The sequence below is a fragment of the Mytilus edulis genome, chromosome 1 (assembly GCF_963676685.1).
Source record: "Mytilus edulis chromosome 1, xbMytEdul2.2, whole genome shotgun sequence".
NCBI lineage: Eukaryota > Metazoa > Mollusca > Bivalvia > Mytilida > Mytilidae > Mytilus > Mytilus edulis.
The window spans coordinates 7,637,560-7,661,981 of NC_092344.1; the positions used below are offsets into that span (position 1 = coordinate 7,637,560).

Here is a 24,422-nt window from a genome sequence, read left to right on the forward strand (position 1 = left end):
ATTATTCTGATGTTCAAATCTCATTATTCAATTACAACCATTTTGACAAACAAAGACAAAGGGTATTAACAACGCTAAGAGCAAGACCGGCTGCGTCTACTTGATTAACTTAAAAAGGAGAAAAACCGGCTGCGTCGATTTGATAAACCACAAAAAATGCTATTGAATAGAGAAGTAACATTCATTTTGATGTTTTTCCTGGGTTTAAGTTTGTTACATGGATTTGTTTTTGTTTAATCGAATGTTGACTATTAAACAGCGGTATATTACTGTTGCCGATTTCATTTGTTGAAAGATGAAAACTGCATTTGCGAAATGTACATTTCAGTTCATTAAATAAAAAAAATCATTGGTCAATTAAACTTACAGAAAATCTGCCGAAATTTAAATTAATTCACACATTATCAAAAAACTAATGTGATATATGGCTAATATCTATGTTGTGATGTTATGCTATTGTTTCAGAAAAAGGGAGAAGGTTTGGTACCATTAAAACGTTTAATCCCGCTGCAAATGTTTGCACCTGTCCTAAGTCAGGAATCTGATGTACAGTAGTTGTCGTTTGTTTATGTTATTTATACGTGTTTCTCGTTTCTCGTTTTTTAGCTCACCTGGCCCGAAGGGCCAAGTGAGCTTTTCTCACCACTTGGCGTCCGTCGTCCGTCGTCCGTCGTCGTCGTCCGTCGTCGTCGTCGTTAACAATTTACATTTTGAACTTCTTCTAGAGAACCACTGAATGGAATGGAACCAAACGTGGCATGAATGTTCCTTATGAGGTGCTGACCAAGTGTTGTTACTTTGTAGCCGATCCATCATCCAAGATGGCCGCCAGCGGGGGACTTAGTTTAACATAGGACCCTATGGGAAATGCATACAAATGACTTCTTCTAGAGAACCACTAAATGGAATGAAACCAAACATAGCATGAATGTTACTTATGGAGTGCTGACCAAATGTTGTTACTTTGTAGCCGATCCATTATCCAAGATGGCCACCAGCAGGGACTTAGTTTAACATAGGACCCTATTGGAAATGCATACAAATGACTTCTTCTAGTGAACCACTGAATGGAATGAAACCAAACATGGCATGAATGTTCCTTATGTGGTGCTGACCAAGTGTTGTTACTTTGTAGCCGATCCATCATCAAAGATGGCCACCAGCAGGGGACTTAGTTTAACATAGGACCCTATGAGAAATGCATACAAATGACTTCTTTTAGAGAACCACTGAATAGAATAAAACCAAACATAGCATGAATGTTCCTTATGGGGTGCTGACCAAGTGTTGTTACTTTGTAGCCGATCCATCATCCAAGATGGCCGCCAGCGGGGGACTTAGTTTAACATAGGACCCTATGGGAAATGCATACAAATGACTTCTTTTAGAGAACCACTGAATGGAATAAAACCAAACATAGCATAAATGTTTCTTATGAGGTGCTGACCAATTGTTGTTACTTTGTTGCTGATCCATCATCCAATATGGCCGCCAGCCGGGGACTTAGTTTAACATAGGACCCTATGGGAAATGCATACAAATGACTTCTTTTAGAGAACCACTGAATGGAATAAAACCAAACATAGCATGAATGTTCCTTATGGGATGCTGACCAAGTGTTGTTACTTTGTAGCCGATCCATCATCCAAGATGGCCGCCAGCGGGGGACTTAGTTTAACATAGGACTCTATGGGAAATGCATACAAATGACTTCTTCTAGAGAACCACTAAATGTAATAAAACCAAACATAGCATGAATGTTCCTTATGGAGTGCTGACCAAGTGTTGTTACTTTGTAGCTGATCCATTATCCAAGAAGGCCGCCAGCGGGGGACTGAGTTTAATATAGGACCCTATTGGAAATGCATACAAATCACTTCTTCTAATGAACCACTGAATGGAATGAAACCAAACATGGCATGAATGTTCCTTATGTGGTGCTGACCAAGTGTTGTTACTTTGTAGCTGATCCATCATCCAAGATGGCCGCCAGCGTGGGACTTAGTTTAACATAGGACCCTATGGGAAATGCATACAAATGACTTCTTTTAGAAAACCACTGAATGGAATGAAATCAAACATGGCATGAATGTTCCTAATGTGGTGCTGACCAAGTGTTGTTACTTTGTAGCCGATCCATTATCCAAGATTGCCGCCAGCGGGGGACTTAGTTTAACATAGGACCCTATGGGAAATGCATACAAATGACTTCTTTTAGAGAACCACTGAATGGAATAAAACCAAACATTGCATGAATGTTCCTTATGAGGTGCTGACCAAGTGTTGTTACTTTGTAGCCGATCCATCATCCAAGATGGCCGCCAGCAGGGGACTTAGTTTAACATAGGACCCTATGGGAAATGCATACAAATGACTTCTTTTAGAGAACCACTGAATTGAATAAAACCAAACATGGCATGAATGTTCCTTATGAGGTTCTGACCAAGTGTTGTTACTTTGTAGCCGATCCGTCATCCAAGATGGCCGCCAGTGGGGGACTTTTGAATGAAATTAAACATGTTCCTTTCCTTATAAATGAGGTTGTGTTGTCACTTTTAGCCAAATTTTATATTTTTTTATATGATTTCAAAAACCCAAGTAGAATCAGGTGAGCGATACAGGCTCTTGAGAGCCTCTAGTTGATATAGATTAGACTGTTGGTTTTCCCGTTTGAATGGTTTTACACTAGTAATTTTGTGCCCCTTTATAGCTTGATGTTCGGTGTGAGCCAAGGCTCCGTGTTGAAGGCCATACATTGACCTATAATGGTTTACTTTTTTAAATTCTTATTTGGATGGAGAGTTGTCTCATTGGCACTCATACCACATCTTCTTATATCTACTAATAATCTTGGTGAATTGATTGATATTTGTATGTTGTTATTGAAGTTTATTTGACAGGTTGATGATAAATCTGATTAAACGAAGAAAAATTTAAACTTCAATAATTTATCCCAAAATTGTTCGGGTCTCAGTGGCCGAGTTGTTTATCTACTGAATCACTATCCTGTCAACATTGAGGTTACGAGTTCGAACCCCGTACGTAGTGTCAAGGATTGTCATATTTTCTATTGAAGTTTGGTGGTTCTCTCTGGGTACTCTGGTTTCCTCCACAAATTAAAGATGGCCACCACGAATTGCTTATTGTGATGTTATTAGCGTTAAACTCCTTACTAAATTTGTTATAAAAAAATTGTTAGCAATCATAGTTCATCAAAGGTCTTCAACAATGAACAAAACTCATACTGCAAAGCACATCTAAAAGGTCATACAATAACAAAATGTAAAACAATTTAAACGAGAAAAACAACGGATTGATGCAAAACAAATCACAACTTAATATACATATGATGTACAGAAATAAACGACAACCACCTAGATACAGGCGACTGACCTGGGGACTTTCCGTTTTAAAATTTCCCTGGTGTTCACTATTTTTGTTGTTTTACTTTCATCAGTAGGATGAGGTTTAAAAACGTCATAAAAAATAGGAAAATTATGACATTGCACAGTGTGAAATTATTAGCGTTGGTAACTCATAGCAAGATATATAAAGCAAGAATTTTTATCTATACTATTAAACGAGAAGACCTCATTTTGTGTGTCGCTTCTCTTCCTTCCACAATAAATTAATCATCATGCCTCTGTGTCCTATAGGTACCATGTATTGTCGCATTTGTCATCCATTCTAATGACTATTCTGTTTTGGGTTATTTTGGGAGAAAAATGAAAAAAACTGCGTCCGGATATTTTTCCGTCATTGGACGAAATTTTAAGTCAGACTAGACATCGGGTTTGCGTTTTTTTCTGTACTTTGTACATATGTTATATTTCCTATTTTGCAAATTGGAAATTTCAGATGTTATAGATATATTTTGAAATTTCCAATTTGCAAAATATGAAATATATGAAATATAACACATACCAAAGACTATGAATAACGTGTATTTGCTATCTGCTATCATTTTCAAGTTTACTATCCACGGCGGTCACTGAGTTTATTAAATAGAGAGGGTCTATATAATATGTCAATGACCGAAGTGGATCGATTAGATAAATGAGAGTTGATAGTAAAAAGCAATACACTTTGTTTATAGTAATGCATGTTCATAATATACGGATAAACGCTAACATTACTGAAATCAATAGAAAACAAGAATGTGTCCAAAGTACACGGATGCCCCACTCGCACTATCCTTTACCATGTTCCATGGACCGTGAAATTGGGTAATAATCTAATTTGGCATTAAAATTAGAAAGATTATACTATGGGGAACATATGTACTAAGTTTCTAGTTGATTGGACTTCAATTTTATCCAAAACTACCTTGACCAAAAACTTTAACCTGAAACTCCCACTTCATTTTCTATGTTCAGTGGACCCTGAAATTGGGGTCAAAAGTTTAATTTGGCTTTATAATTAGAAAGATCATATCATAAGCAACAAGTGTACTACGTTTCAAGTTGATTGGACTTCAGCTTCATCAAAAACTACCTTGACCAAAAACTTTAACTTGAAACTCCCACTTTCATTTTCTATGTTCAATGGACCGTGAAATTGGGGTCAAAAGTTTAATTTGGCTTTAAAATTAGAAAGATCATATCATAAGCAACAAGTGTACTAAGTTTCAAGTTGATTGGACTTCAGCTTCATCAAAAACTACCTTGACCATAAACTTTAACCTGATGAAACTCCCACTTTCAGTTTCTATGGGCAGTGGACCGTGAAATTGGGGTCAAAAGTCTAAGTTGGTTACTATCGTGGGTGGGGCATAAAAATATATAGCAGTTTTGGAGGGAAAAAATTAGGAGCCAGGCTAGAAAAACAATTGTCCTGTCCCAAAGTACCTATAATTTTTGATACCTTTTCTGAAATTCTTCAGTCATAAAATCTTTTAAAAAAATTCATCGGGTCACTAAGTATATCAAAAAGAGAGGGTCAGTCTATATACCAATGACCTTCGTGGATTGATTAGTTAACTGAGAATTGATAGTAAAAAGCAAACACACTTTATTTATAGTAATGTATGTTCATAACATACTAAACGTATGTTCATATTAAAATAAATAGAAAACAAAAAATTGGAAATTTTGGGAAAAAAGGAGAAGGGGTTGAAAAACAATTGTAATGTCCCCAAGTACCTATATAACTTTAATTACCTTAATTTTCCTGAAATTCTTCAGTCATTAATGTTTTACAAAAATTCATCCTAAAACACTTTACAAACTTTCAACCACGTTCAGGATGCATTTTTGTGTCTGTCATAAGTCAGGAGTCTCTAGCTTTTGTTCAGGGGCCAGCTGAAATCCGCCTCCGGCTGCTGGATGTTCTCGCTCTGTTGAAGACCAATTGGTGGCCTTCGGCTGTTTATTTTACTCTTTGATTGGATTGATGTCTCTTTGACACATTCCAAATTTCTATTCTTTTATTTTACTGTTCCATGTCATGTATCCTGCAATTCAGTGGTTGTCGTTTTTTGCTGTATATCATATATGTATCTTATTTTCTTTTGTACAAATATGAGGCTGTTGGTTTTTTTTTTTCTTTTGAATTGTGTTACATTTCGTTATTTTGTTTTTCTCATTTTTGAAGACCTTCGATTGCCGACAGAATTATTTGACACATTTGCATATACCGATTGCTTGATTGGCGTTTAACGACACTTTCAACAAAACTAGTATTTCTGGCAGCCACCCTTTATCGGTGGCCACAAAATTCTATGAAGAAAAAATCATCAACCTTCGACAAGAAAATTGACAATCTTTGTCAATTAAGAATGAAGTCTAACGCACCTCTCACGTATTGGGTTCGAACTTCAAACCTAGTGTTTGTGGTCATGTTGTTTTAGGTCCCGTAAATTTTAGATACGATTCATGTAAATGCTTATCAATTTTACATTAAAATAAGATCTCAAAATAGTGTTTTCATCGGTATAAACATAGATATTATTTTCAATTAATACTAGAACACACCCGCGAAATCGCGGGGAAATAAAGTGTATGTAAACTGTAAAAAAAATTATAACTGGAGAATCCCAGGAGAGGTATCAAAAGTCAAAGGTACTTGTGGACTGGGCAAAATTTTTGTTGCCCTCCCCCTTTTTTCCAAATACCGATTTTTATTCTTTCGGGTTTTTCTGTATACTATGGACATACATATATATATATATATATATATATATTATACTAAAATAACTGTTTAAAATGGTCACTGATATATTAAAAGTCACCCCAGTAAACTATAGGAATTATAGTAAATTATAGCAAATTTATACAATGTATTCATAGTATATATGTATGTAGTATACAGAAATATTTCAGTGACCGCCGTGGATAGAAAACTATTGGAATTGATAACATATATAAATAGCAAATACACTTTATCTATAGTATACATGGTATATGTATGGTCATAGTATACAGAAAAACGCAAAAAATAATTGTTCTGTCCCAAGTACTTATGCAAATTATGTTTAATTTCAAAACAGGCCTAAAGGGCAGCGGAAGTCTTTTATATTTCTCAAAAAGTCAGTCCAATGACGGAAACAATATATGAACGACTATATTTTCGTTTCCTCCCAAAATAACCCAAACTGAAATACTTTAAGCAAGGATGATAATTGCTAGAACACACCCGCAAAATCGCAGGCATCCTGAGCGTGGTTGAAAGTGTGTAAAGTGTTTTAGCATGAATTTTTGTAAAACATTAATGACTGAAGAATTTCAGGAAAACTAAGGTAATTAAAGTTATATAGGTACTTGGGGACATTACAATTGTTTTTCAACCCCTTCTCCTTTTTTCCCAAAATTTCCAATTTTTTGTTTTCTATTTATTTCAATATGAACATACGTTTAGTATGTTATGAACATACATTACTATAAATAAAGTGTGTTTGCTTTTTACTATCAATTCTCAGTTAACTAATCAATCCACGAAGGTCATTGGTATATTATATAGACTGACCCTCTCTTTTTGATATACTTAGTGACCCGATGAATTTTTTTAAAAGATTTTATGACTGAAGAATTTCAGAAAAGGTATCAAAAGTTATAGGTACTTTGGGACAGGACAATTGTTTTTCTAGCCTGGCTCCTAATTTTTCCCTCCAAAACTGCTATATATTTTTATGCCCCACCTACGATAGTAACCAAATTAGACTTTTGACCCCAATTTCACGGTCCACTGCCCATAGAAACTGAAAGTGGGAGTTTCAGGTTAAAGTTTATGGTCAAGGTAGTTTTTGATGAAGCTGAAGTCCAATCAACTTGAAACTTAGTACACTTGTTGCTTATGATATGATCTTTCTAATTTTAAAGCCAAATTAAACTTTTGACCCCAATTTCACGGTCCACTGAACATAGAAAATGAAAGTGGGAGTTTCAGGTTAAAGTTTTTGGTCAAGGTAGTTTTGGATAAAATTGAAGTCCAATCAACTAGAAACTTAGTACATATGTTCCCTATAGTATAATCTTTCTAATTTTAATGCCAAATTAGATTATTACCCAATTTCACGGTCCATGGAACATGGTAAAGGATAGTGCGAGTGGGGCATCCGTGTACTTTGGACACATTCTTGTTTTCTATTGATTTCAGTAATGTTAGCGTTTATCCGTATATTATGAACATGCATTACTATAAACAAAGTTTATTGCTTTTTACTATCAACTCTCATTTAACTAATCGATCCACTTCGGTCATTGACATATTATATAGACCCTCTCTATTTAATAAACTCAGTGACCGCCGTGGATAGTAAACTTGAAAATGATAGCAGATAGCAAATACACGTTATTCATAGTCTTTGGTATGTGTTATATTTCATATTTTGCAAATTGGAAATTTCAAAATATATCTATAACATCTGAAATTTCCAATTTGCAAAATAGGAAATATAACATATGTACAAAGTACAGAAAAAAACGCAAACCCGATGTCTAGTCTTTTGACCCCAATTTCACGGTCCACTGCCCATAGAAACTGAAAGTGGGAGTTTCATCAGGTTAAAGTTTATGGTCAAGGTAGTTTTTGATGAAGCTGAAGTCCAATCAACTTGAAACTTAGTACACTTGTTGCTTATGATATAATCTTTCTAATTTTAAAGCCAAATTAAACTTTTGACCCCAATTTCACGGTCCATTGAACATAGAAAATGAAAGTGGGAGTTTCAAGTTAAAGTTTTTGGTCAAGGTAGTTTTTGATGAAGCTGAAGTCCAATCAACTTGAAACTTAGTACACTTGTTGCTTATGATATGATCTTTCTAATTATAAAGCCAAAGTAAACTTTTGACCCCAATTTCAGGGTCCACTGAACATAGAAAATGAAGTGGGAGTTTCAGGTTAAAGTTTTTGGTCAAGGTAGTTTTGGATAAAATTGAAGTCCAATCAACTAGAAACTTAGTACATATGTTCCCCATAGTATAATCTTTCTAATTTTAATGCCAAATTAGATTATTACCCAATTTCACGGTCCATGGAACATGGTAAAGGATAGTGCGAGTGGGGCATCCGTGTACTTTGGACACATTCTTGTTTTCTATTGATTTCAGTAATGTTAGCGTTTATCCGTATATTATGAACATTCATTACTATAAACAAAGTGTATTTGCTTTTTACTATCAACTCTCATTTTACTAATCGATCCACTTCGGTCATTGACATATTATATAGACCCTCTCTATTTAATAAACTCAGTGACCGCCGTGGATAGTAAACTTGAAAATGATAGCAGATAGCAAATACACGTTATTCATAGTCTTTGGTATGTGTTATATTTCATATTTTGCAAATTGGAAATTTCAAAATATATCTATAACATCTGAAATTTCCAATTTGCAAAATAGGAAATATAACATATGTACAAAGTACAGAAAAAAACGCAAACCCGATGTCTAGTCTGACTTAAAATTTCGTCCAATGACGGAAAAATATCCGGACGCAGTTTTTTTCATTTTTCTCCCAAAATAACCCAAAACAGAATAGTCATTAGAATGGATGACAAATGCGACAATACATGGTACCTATAGGACACAGAGGCATGATGATTAATTTATTGTGGAAGGAAGAGAAGCGACACACAAAATGAGGTCTTCTCGTTTAATAGTATAGATAAAAATACTTGCTTTATATATCTTGCTATGAGTTACCAACGCTAATAATTTCACACTGTGCAATGTCATAATTTTCCTATTTTTTATGACGTTTTTAAACCTCATCCTACTGATGAAAGTAAAACAACAAAAATAGTGAACACCAGGGAAATTTTAAAACGGAAAGTCCCCAGGTCAGTCGCCTGTATCTAGGTGGTTGTCGTTTATTTCTGTACATCATATGTATATTAAGTTGTGATTTGTTTTGCATCAATCCGTTGTTTTTCTCGTTTAAATTGTTTTACATTTTGTTATTGTATGACCTTTTAGATGTGCTTTGCAGTATGAGTTTTGTTCATTGTTGAAGACCTTTGATGAACTATGATTGCTAACAATTTTTTTATAACAAATTTAGTAAGGAGTTTAACGCTAATAACATCACAATAAGCAATTCGTGGTGGCCATCTTTAATTTGTGGAGGAAACCAGAGTACCCAGAGAGAACCACCAAACTTCAATAGAAAATATGACAATCCTTGACACTACGTACGGGGTTCGAACTCGTAACCTCAATGTTGACAGGATAGTGATTCAGTAGACAAACAACTCGGCCACTGAGACCCGAACAATTTTGGGATAAATTATTGAAGTTTAAATTTTTCTTCGTTTAATCAGATTTATCATCAACCTGTCAAATAAACTTCAATAACAACATACAAATATCAATCAATTCACCAAGATTATTAGTATATATAAGAAGATGTGGTATGAGTGCCAATGAGACAACTCTCCATCCAAATAAGAATTTAAAAAAGTAAACCATTATAGGTCAATGTATGGCCTTCAACACGGAGCCTTGGCTCACACCGAACATCAAGCTATAAAGGGGCACAAAATTACTAGTGTAAAACCATTCAAACGGGAAAACCAACAGTCTTATCTATATAAACTAGAGGCTCTCAAGAGCCTGTATCGCTCACCTGATTCTACTTGGGTTTTTGAAATCATATAAAAAAAATATAAAATTTGGCTAAAAGTGACAACACAACCTCATTTATAAGGAAAGGAACATGTTTAATTTCATTCAAAAGTCCCCCACTGGCGGCCATCTTGGATGACGGATCGGCTACAAAGTAACAACACTTGGTCAGAACCTCATAAGGAACATTCATGCCATGTTTGGTTTTATTCCATTCAGTGGTTCTCTAAAAGAAGTCATTTGTATGCATTTCCCATAGGGTCCTATGTTAAACTAAGTCCCCTGCTGGCGGCCATCTTGGATGATGGATCGGCTACAAAGTAACAACACTTGGTCAGCACCTCATCAGGAACATTCATGCAATGTTTTGTTTTATTCCATTCAGTGGTTCTCTAAAAGAAGTCATTTGTATGCATTTCCCATAGGGTCCTATGTTAAACTAAGTCCCCCGCTGGCGGCAATCTTGGATAATGGATCGGCTACAAAGTAACAACACTTGGTCAGCACCACATTAGGAACATTCATGCCATGTTTGATTTCATTCCATTCAGTGGTTCTCTAAAAGAAGTCATTTGTATGCATTTCCCATAGGGTCCTAAGTTAAACTAAGTCCCACGCTGGCGGCCATCTTGGATGATGGATCAGCTACAAAGTAACAACACTTGGTCAGCACCACATAAGGAACATTCATGCCATGTTTGGTTTCATTCCATTCAGTGGTTCACTAGAAGCAGTGATTTGTATGCATTTCCAATAGGGTCCTATATTAAACTAAGTCCCCCGCTGGCGGCCTTCTTGGATAATGGATCAGCTACAAAGTAACAACACTTGGTCAGCACTCCATAAGGAACATTCATGCTATGTTTGGTTTTATTACATTTAGTGGTTCTCTAGAAGAAGTCATTTGTATGCATTTCCCATAGGGTCCTATGTTAAACTAAGTCCCCCGCTGGCGGCCATCTTGGATGATGGATCGGCTACAAAGTAACAACACTTGGTCAGCACCCCATAAGGAACATTCATGCTATGTTTGGTTTTATTCCATTCAGTGGTTCTCTAAAAGAAGTCATTTGTATGCATTTCTCATAGGGTCCTATGTTAAACTAAGTCCCCTGCTGGCGGCCATCTTTGATGATGGATCGGCTACAAAGTAACAACACTTGGTCAGCACCACATAAGGAACATTCATGCCATGTTTGGTTTCATTCCATTCAGTGGTTCACTAGAAGGAGTCATTTGTATGCATTTCCAATAGGGTCCTATGTTAAACTAAGTCCCTGCTGGTGGCCATCTTGGATAATGGATCGGCTACAAAGTAACAACATTTGGTCAGCACTCCATAAGGAACATTCATGCTATGTTTGGTTTCATTCCATTTAGTGGTTCTCTAGAAGAAGTCATTTGTATGCATTTCCCATAGGGTCCTATGTTAAACTAAGTCCCCCGCTGGCGGCCATCTTGGATGATGGATCGGCTACAAAGTAACAACACTTGGTCAGCACCCCATAAGGATAATTCATGCTATGTTTGGTTTTATTCCATTCACTGGTTCTCTAAAAGAAGTCATTTGTATGCATTTCCCATAGGGTCCTATGTTAAACTAAGTCCCCGGCTGGCGGCCATATTGGATGATGGATCGTCAACAAAGTAACAACACTTGGTCAGCACCTCATAAGGAACATTCATGCCATGTTTGGTTTCATTCCATTCAATGGTTCTCTAAAAGAAGTCATTTGTATGTATTTCCCATAGCTTCCTATGTTAAACTAAGTCCCCCGCTGGCGGCCATCTTGGATGATGGATCAGCTACAAAGTAACAACACTTGGTCAGCACCTCATAAGGAACATTCATGCCACGTTTGGTTCCATTCCATTCAGTGGTTCTCTAGAAGACGTTCAAAATGTAAATTGTTAACGACGACGGACGACGGACGACGGACGCCAAGTGGTGAGAAAAGCTCACTTGGCCCTTCGGGCCAGGTGAGCTAAAAAACGAGAAACGAGAAACACGTATAAATAACATAAACAAACGACAACTACTGTACATCAGATTCCTGACTTAGGACAGGTGCAAACATTTGCAGCGGGATTAAACGTTTTAATGGTACCAAACCTTCTCCCTTTTTCTGAAACAATAGCATAACATCACAACATAGATATTAGCCATATATCACATTAGTTTTTTTATAATGTGTGAATTAATTTAAATTTCGGCAGATTTTCTGTAAGTTTAATTGACCAATGATTTTTTTTATTTAATGAACTGAAATGTACATTTCGCAAATGCAGTTTTCATCTTTCAACAAATGAAATCGGCAACAGTAATATACCGCTGTTTAATAGTCAACATTCGATTAAACAAAAACAAATCCGTGTAACAAACTTAAACCCAGGAAAAACATCAAAATGAATGTTACTTCTCTATTCAATAGCATTTTTTGTGGTTTATCAAATCGACGCAGCCGGTTTTTCTCCTTTTTAAGTTAATCAAGTAGACGCAGCCGGTCTTGCTCTTAGCGTTGTTAATACCCTTTGTCTTTGTTTGTCAAAATGGTTGTAATTGAATAATGAGATTTGAACATCAGAATAATACAGTTGCCTAAATGGAGATAGGAAATAGGAAAATGAGCTCTGAAATTAGAAAAAAATCTCAAAATAAATATATAAAAATTTCTTGTTAAAAAAATACTTCACAAAACTGTTGTAGTTCAAGTAAAACTTTTTATATTTGCAGCCGGTTACAATAAGTAAATTTTAAGCATAGTGTACACATAAATGTTAATCACTTCCACAACAATAGAACTCAACATCATTTAAAGCTGTGTCATCCCCGTTGCCTTGAGGTATCTCCAGTTTCGTTCTCAGCCCACAGATAGCACTTCCTTTTGCACATGACCAACTAAAAGCACCATAACTACCCCAAAAACCGTCATCACCAATGATGTGAGAACGGCTTACACTGTTTAGATTTCGACACTCAAATTTTACATAGTTGGCTGCAGTGTCATCTCCATTTCCCTGAAAAAAGTGTTAAAATGTTTAGTCCTTGAAATATTGATACAATGTATTCTTACTATAATATTTTCAAATTAGCGCTTTGAAATTAAAAGAAGTAAAAAAGTTGGTACAAAACAGTCCATGATCTAAAGGCATACAATTGTACCTTACTGGTACCATAATACATTGTTTTTTAATTTATTTTAATGTATTTTTAGCTACATTAGACTTTATCAAAGTTTAGCGAAAGGCCCAACAAAAAATTCAGCCAAACAAACTTTACAAAACTGTTGTAGTTCAAGTAATTAATTAGCGTAACGATCTTTGTCATTGGTTACATTCGACTTCAAATAAATGCATGCCTCTTCTGAGTACTTCTGTAAAAAAAGAAAATACTTCTGCGTCAGTGGGCTGATTGTGTACACGATTTTGCTTGATCATGCTGAAGCAGTTCTAGCTTGCATACTGTGTAAATCAAATTTATATCATTATGTGAAGAAATCCTTTGTCTTGAATTTTCCAATTGTATAGAAAAGGAACTTAATTTTTTAAGGCTTGCTGTATAATCAATTTATTCTCTAAAATAGTTCTGGATTAATAAAGGCAACAGTATAAACTGTTCAAAAGTCATAAACAGATTGAGAGAAAACAAATCTGGATTACAAAATTAAAACCGAGGGGAACACATCAACTATAAAAGGAAAACAACGAAACAACAGAAACAATGGAGTGCAACAAAAAACACAACGACAATGCAACACACACATAAACGAACTACGCCCGAGCAAATTCTATCTGTGAACTTACATCATAATACTATTACATTTAGCAAACATTATGAAATAAAAAGTATCGACGTGTTGAGGAAACGAAAATATGACCGTAAATAATGGTAATATGACCAAAATACATACACGGTTATAAGTAAATATATTTGTACAATAAATTGTTCAAACTCATATTAAATCGTCCGCAAGTCACATCCTCTCTCTTCCAAAATAAATGGAGCGAGATACATAGTTTGGTAACAGATAACACGTTACCTGTTTCCCTAACTGATTTAAGGATGTTCACTACTCTGTTTCAAAATAACAAGCTTTTAGTATTTAAATAACGAAACAAATAAAGCAAAAAAAATAAATATGGGTCAGTGTGCCCGTTGTCGAGATACAAGCCATTGACAATTTGGCGCTAATTAATCATTTCTAGACGTTTCATCAATTTAACATTGACGCCTTATTTCTTTCAAAAACGGATGAAAAAATAACAAGGATTTTATAAGATATTTCAAACTATGTGTAATCAAAGAATGGAAAGATAAGTAGAGGTTAATGGGCAAATTGGTTTAATGGTACTACATGGATAAAATAAGGGGAATCCGCATATCTGGCAAAAACTCAAAAACATGAGGTGCGAATTTCCTTAAAAGTAACCCCTCTAACAGTTTTTGAATATTTTTTATTCTTGACAATAATTCAGTTGTCATGCGCAAAGCAAAAAATGTAGCAATATCAAACATCTATGAACTATGTTCAAATGAAACTAAACCACGGCATATTGAATGATATTCTTAAAGGCGAAAACGACTAGGAAGGGACTAAAGCAGGCCCCTCATATAGACAGAAAAAGCTCTATGTATCTTATTTCACAGAATAACAAGCCCGCTAATTTTTTTTAGTAAGCTCCATTCTTACCATAGATTCATTGTATTCTGATTTTTAGAGACACATTTGTGTTCCATTAAAGTCCTTTCAGACACTTGTCAATGTCTTTTGTTATTTAGGTAGTGTTTTATTATGTGATGTTTGTTTTTCTGTCGATTGTTTTTTTTTCTTTTATAACTTACTTTTTTTATTATCCCATTGGCATATTCTCCCTCATTTGTCATAAATACACGTGCATAATTGTGAAATTATTAGAAAAATAATAAGAGTTTTTCTTTCAATTTCTTTTCATCGAAGCTTATAATGCTGTTCGAAAGAATAGCTGTAATGTATCTTATTTTTTGGAATAGAATACCTGGTTACTTTCAACTTGGAGAGAGAAGGCGGTTAAGAATTGTCCCGCACTTCCACATGTTATCAATCCTTTCCAATTTCCCCAAGGGCTATACCCAGATGATACGGTATATCCGTTTCCGGAAGTAGTATATCTGGTACCACACACCAATTCTATACCATTCAGAGAAGTATCGTCCTCCCAGGAAAGCGAACCTTGTCTTCGTTCAATCTGTTTCAACATTGCAATTTATGTTTATTCTCATTAATGTTATTATTTTAATTATTGTTATAGATATCCATAATATTTTTACTTAGTTTTTTTATGATTGTGATGATGATATTATTTTACAGTTTTTCCCAAGATTATAACCGAGCATGTGACTCGTTATTGTTCTGAGAATTACTGCTTTTGAGTGATTCATTGGTGCAACAGAGAATAGATATACTAGTACTGGTCTCCTGTCTGAAATTTGAATGATTTATCATTTGTGTTGACAAAACTGATATTATTTCTTTTTTTAATAATCATTAGTAAATATAAGTACACCATAAATGTTAGAAGCCGTATGCTTATTTTGACTGTGAGAGATGTAATGAATTATTTGAAATCACCTTTGCTGATACGCCCGGCGTTGAAACATCTACAATTGACACAATATAACTGACATATCATATGATCATTTCTAAAGCACCAAGAAGTTCGTCTTTTTTACATCATAACCTTCCGAGTACACAAAGGTTTAAGTAACATTTGATTATGAACCAAGTATCAAATAACATTTTGTTTTTTCCATCTAATGTGACCTACCGAATAGACTTATCACTTGTGCATACATGTGCAATGCGACGAGTGACGTGCCTATTACGAATCAGTATCTGCTTGCCGTTCCGGAGCGCTTGCGATCACACTCAGTCCTAGGAGGGTTTCAAGTTGCTCAGTCTTAAATTTCTATAACGGGTTTCTATAATAGGTTTCGGGGACTTTTACAGCTGACTATACAGTAGGGGCTTTACTCATTGTCGAAGGTCATACGATGACCTATAGTTGTTAGTTTCGTTGTCATTTTGGTCTCTTGTGGAGAGTTGTGTCAGTGGAAATCATACCACATCTTCTTTTCTATATTTGTATACTGTTATTTGAAGTTTGATCGGTTTTTTTATTGCCATGGCATTATTAGTTTGCTTTCGACTAATGAGTTTAATATATTTTTAGTATCTTGCGGTTCTCATTAAATATATCTACATTGTAAGATGAAGACGCCGATTTGATTACTCAGTGGTGCTCTAAAGAAATACAACAAAAACTCTAAGGCAAATTCAAAAGGGATAGTCAATAAAGGCTGTAAAACTCTATCAATCAACGGAATAAATTAAAAACAGCTGTCATATTGCTGACTTGGAGCAGGAATTTTACATAGAAAACGAGATTTTGAAGTTAGTTGAATAGCTAGTTAAACCTCACACTTGTTATTCCTATTTCTGTTATATTGTTAAAATTGGGTGGGCAATTTTAACAAACTATTGAAAATCAGAAAAGTATCAAACCAAATCAAGCCATTTTGTACGTTGCATGGATAATATTTTGTTTTGCAAAATTGTTCATCTTTTCGTAAAGTTTTCTAAAGTAAGTACAGGAAATAAATAAATAAAATAAGACGAGGAAGCATCAGAATTCACAAATTTTTAGCTCTTTTGAAACAGCACTGTAAAACATTATATCATACCTTTACTCTATAACCACTGGCAAATTGTCCATCTGGACAAAAACTTGGTGTTTGCCATGTACCCCAGCGTCCACCATTTGACACTCTTAAAGTGCTGCCAATACGTCTTGGAAACGTGGCATAACAAGCACATACGACTAAACTAAATAACAATAATACTCTACACATTCTTGATGAATTCGAATTTGTATCGCAGTTTATTCTGAAAGCATAAAAACATATTCTAAAATACCTCATTTTCGATTAACATAACATAACCCGTATTGAATCACATCAAAGCTCATCTAATTGAGGGTAAAAATGAAAAGAATTGGCCGGCGAAAACAATCGTTATAGGCAGCAGCATACTTATACATGGAAAACCTTCAATGGTTCTTTATTCTTATTGGGAAAGGTCCTCTTATTTCTATTGAACAGAATTATTCATCTTTAGTGAAATATATATATATATATATAACAATGAAATAACATTAGTGAATTGTGTACTTACTGATATAAAAGTCGATATCGCTTACCTTGTTTAGTACTGTTAAACCGTCTTATGGTTATAACCAGATATCATTCCTCATATTATATAACTAACATTCAAGTTGTTTTTTCCGTTTTGTGATCTTAAGATTTTCTTTGAATAATTAATGTTCTAGTTCCTTGATAATTATATAATTTGTCATTTTTTTTAAATGTACTTCGTCACATAAACTATAATTTCCTTTTCGTGACTTGATACTTAAACAAAACATACAACGTGAACAGTTAGGGGTGTATCATGACATATACATATGTACTTTTATAGCAAAACAGGCAAAAGCCAACCAATATGGGATAATGTTATATTTTTACGGACGCAAAATATGAAAGAGGGGAGAAAAATACCAGAGGGATATGATAGGTTTACATTTGTAAAAATCTGAATTTTGCAAAAAGCATGTGTTTAAGTCTGAGTAATAAATTATTTGTTTAAAGTGAAACGATTTCAAATATAATGATTTGTACAAGTTATTATCTTTGTCTCAGTAAAAATTGTACTAGTAATTACTTGTACAATTGTATTTGTACAAGTAATAACTTGTATGATGGCTTCATACAAGTAATTACTTGTATAAAATGATCGTACAAGTAATAACCTGTACAAAATAATAACATGTACACGACATATATATACACACATAAAATATAAAACATAAAACAAATTAAAAGTATACAAATTTTAAGAATATAATAAACAATTTCTTTTCAGTAGAATATCATAGCAGATTTTGGCAGTATAAAAATAAACATTTTCATCACTAAATAAAAATAAAAATACAAGATATGTAAGATTTAAATCTTGGCAAATTCTGAAGAGACATGCCACCAAGCGTAAGTTGTTAGTTGTTTGATACCGTATAAAACGTGTAAGTTATGATTAGATAATTCGAAAATTTTGTATTTTATGCAAAGAATAAACCACTTGGTCCTCATCTGCTATGTTACTTTAGTAAACAGACAGTCCAGCAGGATTGGGTTTCACACATATATATTGATACATACGTATACTACAAATGCAAAATACTATAAAAAAAAAAAAAAGCCTTAAGTGATAATTTGAGTAATAGAAAACTTATTTGGTATATTCAATTATATATGATCTGTATTGTAGATTGTTAATAACGATGGCCATTATAACTCTTCAAGGACTTTTGATCTTAGGAGTGATTATTGCAAATGGTAAGTTTACTACTATGTTGTGTTATATTTACTATTGTTTGTCTGTTTATCTTTTTCATTTTAAGCCATCGCGTTGTCAGTTTATTTTCGATTTATGAGTTTGACTGTCCCTCGGGTATCTTCCTCTTTTACAAACTATTTGAATATATAGGTTTTTATTCATGATGAAGGGAAATCCAGAGAAGCGCTTCAGAAGCATGAAATTTAAAAGTAAGATTTTCAACATCATGGATTTCTCTTTATGTAAGCCAGCGAAAAATCGGTTTACATTTATCTTTTGTAATAAGCCATGCGTCATAAATAGATCTATTAGCTTGTTTTGACGATATCCGATGTTTCTTTTTATTAATTTGATATCTTTTCTAAGACATTGGTTGATTTTATTTCTTCTTATGAAAACGACGACATCGACGACATTGATATACAACTAATAATCCTTATGTCATAGCAATATGATGAATGTATTTGTTTTATATTTCAGTCTCTGCCGATGTCATTGTTTGTGAAGAATAATTAGCATACATAAAATGTTCATATCCTTCTAAGATTAAAGTCTCAAGTGCAATATATGGACGGACCAATGGTAGAAGCATATGCCCTCATCCTTCTATACGTACAACTGATTGCAGATCATCAACTTCTGTCAATAAAGTAAAAGCAATGTGCAATGGTAAACGAATATGTCGTGTAAAGGCTGATAATAGACAGTTTGGTGATCCCTGCAGTGGAACCTACAAATATTTAGAACTCGTAGCTTGAATCAGAATTATGGAATTCCCGTATCAGCTTGAATTAGAATTTTGGAATTCCCGTATCGGGCACTTGTTAATTTGCTGTCGACTAGAAAGCAGGTGTTACACAAAATAGTTAAACTTTTTAAAAGAAAAAGAAAAGATGCCAAACAAGAGAAATGCCATAGGATCGCCATCAAGGGCCATGCATGGCAAAGAAGAGAAGAGCGGCTAGCAGAACAGGAGGACAGAGAGGGCAGAACGAAGAAATCCCCCAAAAGAAGGACGGAGCTGGCCGGAAAAGAACTGCCAAGAAAACACAAGGGGTCGGACACGTGGTGGCAGAAGAACCTGTGGAAACTACTGATTTCTCATCAGGTAATGAGTCGTAGGAGGATGCAAGAGTGTTCCCCGCTTTAAGGCACGACCCGTTACACCAAAACTTTGAAATTGCAAATAATTCTATTGATTTCACTCCGTCACAAGAATCTAGCATTCATGACACAGTGGGAGAACACGTGTCTTTTAAAATTAAGGAAAATATTTGAGAGGGAAAGTTTATTGAGCTTCATTCTCTTTTGAGAACGAATAAAGCAATGGAAGAGGTAGACGAGGGCGATTTGAAATTAAAAAGGGGGAACATTTGCATTGAAAACAGATCGTCGAGTGTTTATTTGTCCATAAATGAATGGACTTCAGCATTCATGGTTTTTATGAGTGTCTACATTGAAAAATACAGTACACGGGCACAGGAATTGTTAAAATATATGCGTGATATAAGATTAGCGGCAACGAGGTCAGAAAACTGGGCCACCTATGATGAGCAATTTAAGCTAAAAATAGAAAAGAATCCAAATTTATCTTGGGGAAATATACACGGTGAATATTGGCTATTACACATCACATCTCCCACAGTACAAAACAGTGTGTCAGTGCAATCACAGGGTTATAGACCAAATACACAACACCCGCTAATTAATTTGATGATTATAAATTCCTAACTGTCAGTATTAATCATAAGCCAATTAAACTATAAATAATGTAAACATAACAATCTTTCCCCTTTTAATTTAGAAGATCAAGAGAAACAAGATTAATCTCTAGTGAATGAAAGTAATACATTCAATTTGCACTCAATATTGAACTAAATAGCTACAAGCATTACTGTCTAAATGTCCAATTATGAAATCCTAAACCTACAGTTATATCACTACACTAACTTAACCACAAATATTTACAGTCACATGTCTACAATAAGTCTCTTTGGTGCCTTTCTTACTCTTTCTGTGCGGTGTCTCTTCCATACTAAATCTCCAACTTGGACTTGATAAGTTACTGTTTCGAGTTTATGAACGATAACTCCTTGTTTCCACTTGTTATTGTCTCTATAGTCTCTTTAAGATTTGGACTCCCTCCCTACTGGATGCAAAAAGAATTATTTATTTTTTTCACCATCTCCTCATTTTATCATTAGTCACTGTGGAGCTAATGATTTGACAGATTAGAATTGACAGGGAAGGGTTTAATTGAAAATGTAAAATAGTCTACCCTAGGTTACCAGGCTTTATTTAAAAAGGTTATTATAATATGGTCTTCAAGGCTACAGTGCGATACTGGCATTTTGCACCTTTGAATGCGGGTGCAATAATAGAACAGAACAGAAAAAGAGGAATTTAGTGGTCAAAAACTTTGTTATAGAAAACGGGGGTAAAGCTATATTACATGAGAACATTATAGCGAGTGAAGTGTCTTTATACAGAACAGATGGAACTCATTTGTCACAAACTGGAAATCAGATTTTCTTAAATAATTTACAAGGGGGGAGGGGGTGTTTGAGTCTATCCTACGCACAACAAAATCAACTTTTCAAAGATTTAATAATGAAACTTTTGTGGAGGTGAGAACCCATGTCAGATTTGGTAGCTGACTTGGGCTCACATGTGGCGGTCCAGGGAGACTGGTAGTGATTGGGACCTGACAAGTTCTAAAATTTACAGGTTTGGAAAATGTGGTTAGTGGTAACGGTGGGGTCTACAGATGGGTGACTCTGGGACCTCCTCCACCTCATATTATAGAGGGGAGGCCTACACCTGCCAACAGGTGGGGCACTAATAACTGGAGCAATGGTAATACAAGTGTTTTCCCCGGTCACTCCCCATGGTAGGTGGTGGTGTAACCATGTTCAACTACCAGGGGTTTTATGACACTATGTCAACATAGGTCAGCTGATAGCCATTGTGTATAGGTAATCGGTAGTCACCCGCAGGTGGAAGCTGCTAGTCACCCTGGCGCCTCAACAAAATTTTATCGAATACTCTGTAGCCAAAGTAATGCAAAAAAGTAAAAATGTATATTCTAGTAATGAAAATGTAAATACAAGTTGGTGTAATAAAATGTATGTTTAATTTAAAGGATTGTTTTGTATAAGTTGTAAATGAAATACAGAGGATGGAACCTCTACACAAATGAGTTTAATATACAGAAAATCTGTAGTATTTTAATTTTGGTATTTGTGAAATATAATTAACAACAGACAAACAGAGACAACTCTAGATTAATTTTTAACATAGTTTAGAAAATACGTCAAAAACTCTTTGTTCTTCATCTCATTGTTATTCGTTCAGAACTGATATGGGGTCTTCTTATATATGTATTGCATTTAATAGAGATTATAAAAAATTTATATTTTCAATAATCTGGTTTAATTCAATCAAATATGTGTGTGATTGCGTGGGTGTTGCAGCCTGTAGCTCATTGCCATATTCGGCATGGCCACAGAGGACGCTCGCAGCTTGAATCAGAATTTTGGAATTCCCGTATCAGCTTGAATTAGAATTTTGGAATTCCCGTATCGGGGACTTGTTAATTTGCTGTCGACTAGAAAGCAGGTGTTACACAAACTAGTTAAACTATTTAAAACCCGCCCACCCTCCCTATGACAATAGTTGCTGCTGTTTTTGTTTTATATTTTCAGGCACTTGTTTGCTGTATTTGATTGGAATATTATGGTTACCAGTATCCAAACAGGACTTTCTAGTATTGGAACAATACAGGATAATTTCGAATAAACTTGCGTTTCTATGAATTGGACATTTCCGTTATTAAGCACTTTATTAACATATTATGGACTATTGTGATTTAAGCATCCAGAATTAATTTTAGTTTTTAGTAATTAACAATTTTATTAATGGGAAAGAAAACAAGACATTTTTAAGAAATTAATTATCTTCTACTATCCTTAGGCGCAGAGTCAATTTTGAATGGGGGGAGGTCCAGGGAGACTGGTAGTGATTGGGGGATTATTTCACTCGGCCCTTGCTCTGGGCCCGACAAGTTCTTAAATTTGCAGGTTTGGAAAATGTGGTTAGTGGTAACGGTGGGGTCTACAGATGGGTGACTGGAAATCGCTTGAATACCTGGACGTGTCACCTCACACCCCTCACAATACCTTTGGAAGTAATACCTTTAGCCATGCTGGTGATCAGATGAGGGAAGATCAGAATTTATTTGAAAAAAGTTTATTACTTTAAAGAATTATGAACAAATTAGATTTTCGAAAACAATTTTCACGGAACACTTATTTACGATTTCAACTTTGACTTTTTACCAATATCAACAGTTTAAAAACAACAGACCATAATAATTTTAAAAAATAAGAATATTTTCCGTATCAAGTTAGTTAGTCGGATAAAACAACCGTACGATTGACAAGATATCGACACGCAATTACGACTACATCGGTTACTATAGTTTTGTTCCTTTGTGGTTTATAGACGTATCGTTGTTATTAATCGGGAAAGAAGACAAAATGGCCGAACGCAGAGAATTGATACTCTAAATTTAAAATCGATGGTGATCGCTTATCTAGCGGAATAAAACTTTAACATCTATGAATTTGAGCATTTTTATACAGAATGAACATAATATAAATTTTTGATTTTTTTGTTTGCGAAGTTTCCCTTTAATATGATATCATGCGTCATAAATAGATCTATTAGATTGTTTTGACGATATCTGATTTTTGTTTTTTATTAATTTAATATGATTTATTAAATTGTTTTGACGATATCCGATGTTTCTTTATATTAATTTGATATCTTTTGTAATAAGCCATGCGTCATAAATAGATCTATTAGATTGTTTTGACGATATCCGATGTTTCTTTTTATTAATTTGATATCTTTTGTAATAAGCCATGCGTCATAAATAGATCTATTAGATTGTTTTGACGATATCCGATGTTTCTTTATATTAATTTGATATCTTTGTAATAAGCCATGCGTCATAAATAGATCTATTAGATTGTTTTGACGACATCTGATGTTTCTTTATATTAATTTTATATCTTTTCTAAGACATTGATTGATATTATTTTTCTTATGAAATCGACGGTTATACCACTAATAATCATTATGTCTTTGCAATATGATGAATGTATTTGTTTTATATTTCAGTCTCTGCCAATGTCATTGTTTGTGAAGGTAAATTAGCATACATAAAATGTTCATATCCTTCTAAGATTAAAGTCTCAAGTGCAACATATGGACGGACCACTGATAAAAGCATATTCCCACATCCTGCTATACATACAACTGATTGTAGATCATCAACTTCTGACAGTAAAGTAAAAGCAATGTGCAATGGTAAAAGAATATGTCGAGTAAAGGCTGGTAATGGACAGTTTGGGGATCCCTGCAGTGGAACCCACAAATATTTAGAAGTTAAATATAAATGTGTTTGATTCTGTGTATTAAATAATGCTTTCAAAACACGAATGTATAAAGAAATGTGTGATATTTTGTGTTATCTATCTATTTTCTGGTTTCAATTTACAAAAATGTGTACGTCATATGTATGTTTGATTGTGTATTAATAAAAAAAAACTCATAAAAGATATAAGGCTTAATTTTTTGTACGCACGATGTGCTTTTCTCTACTTACGACTCACCGGTGATGCTTACACTCATCATTAAGGTATCTAGTTAACAAAATGTATCAGATAACCCTGCATACCAACCTACATGTCTATCATTGTTAAGAATAGAACATAGGCATAAAGATAAAGTTTTGTCTATTATTTTTAGAACCGTTATAAATATAGTAAATCAAAAGGAAAAATATGTTCAGAATAATGAGCTCTACCAATTGTCCATGTATATACATCAAAACTGATAGAAACATTCTTAAAGAAGTTATTGC

General features: G+C 34.4%; 2 protein-coding genes and 1 long non-coding RNA gene across 3 annotated transcripts in view; 2 read left to right on the forward strand and 1 right to left on the reverse strand.

Moving 5' to 3' along the window:
* The window catches only part of LOC139523008 (uncharacterized), a 45,536-nt gene extending 26,320 nt beyond the window's left edge, over positions 1–19,216 (forward strand). Inside the window, exons 2-3 of the long non-coding RNA XR_011664545.1 lie at positions 18,425–18,492; positions 18,974–19,216. This is a non-coding gene — a long non-coding RNA (uncharacterized lncRNA). The remainder of the gene's footprint in view (positions 1–18,424; positions 18,493–18,973) is intronic.
* On the reverse strand, positions 12,766–17,327 carry LOC139522998 (vitelline membrane outer layer protein 1-like). The gene is made up of 4 exons (XM_071316715.1): positions 17,276–17,327; positions 16,786–16,987; positions 15,081–15,290; positions 12,766–13,082 (listed from the first exon to the last, which is right to left on the reverse strand). Exons 2-4 carry the CDS (start codon positions 16,951–16,953, stop codon positions 12,843–12,845), a joined length of 618 nt encoding a protein of 205 aa, XP_071172816.1. The 5' UTR covers positions 16,954–16,987; positions 17,276–17,327; the 3' UTR covers positions 12,766–12,842.
* Positions 19,217–19,432: 216 nt separating the features above from the next.
* On the forward strand, positions 19,433–23,964 carry LOC139506790 (L-rhamnose-binding lectin ELEL-1-like). Its single transcript, XM_071295552.1, has 2 exons — positions 19,433–19,601; positions 23,678–23,964. The coding sequence occupies exons 1-2, from the start codon at positions 19,433–19,435 to the stop codon at positions 23,962–23,964; spliced, it is 456 nt and encodes a 151-aa protein (XP_071151653.1).
* Positions 23,965–24,422: the final 458 nt, after the last annotated feature.

Bases quoted from the DNA above. Each gene is read 5' to 3' on its own strand.
- LOC139522998 (XM_071316715.1), bottom strand. From the start codon at position 16,953: ATGTGTAGAGTATTATTGTTATTTAGTTTAGTCGTATGTGCTTGTTAT. The intron at 15,291-16,785 runs GTATGATATAAT...ATGTTGAAACAG, and splicing joins CCAGTGGTTATAGAGTAAAG to ATTGAACGAAGACAAGGTTC. The intron at 13,083-15,080 runs GTATTCTATTCC...CACTTTTTTCAG, and splicing joins TCCAAGTTGAAAGTAACCAG to GGAAATGGAGATGACACTGC.
- LOC139506790 (XM_071295552.1), top strand. From the start codon at position 19,433: ATGGCAAAGAAGAGAAGAGCGGCTAGCAGAACAGGAGGACAGAGAGGG. The intron at 19,602-23,677 runs GTAATGAGTCGT...TTTATATTTCAG, and splicing joins AACTACTGATTTCTCATCAG to TCTCTGCCAATGTCATTGTT.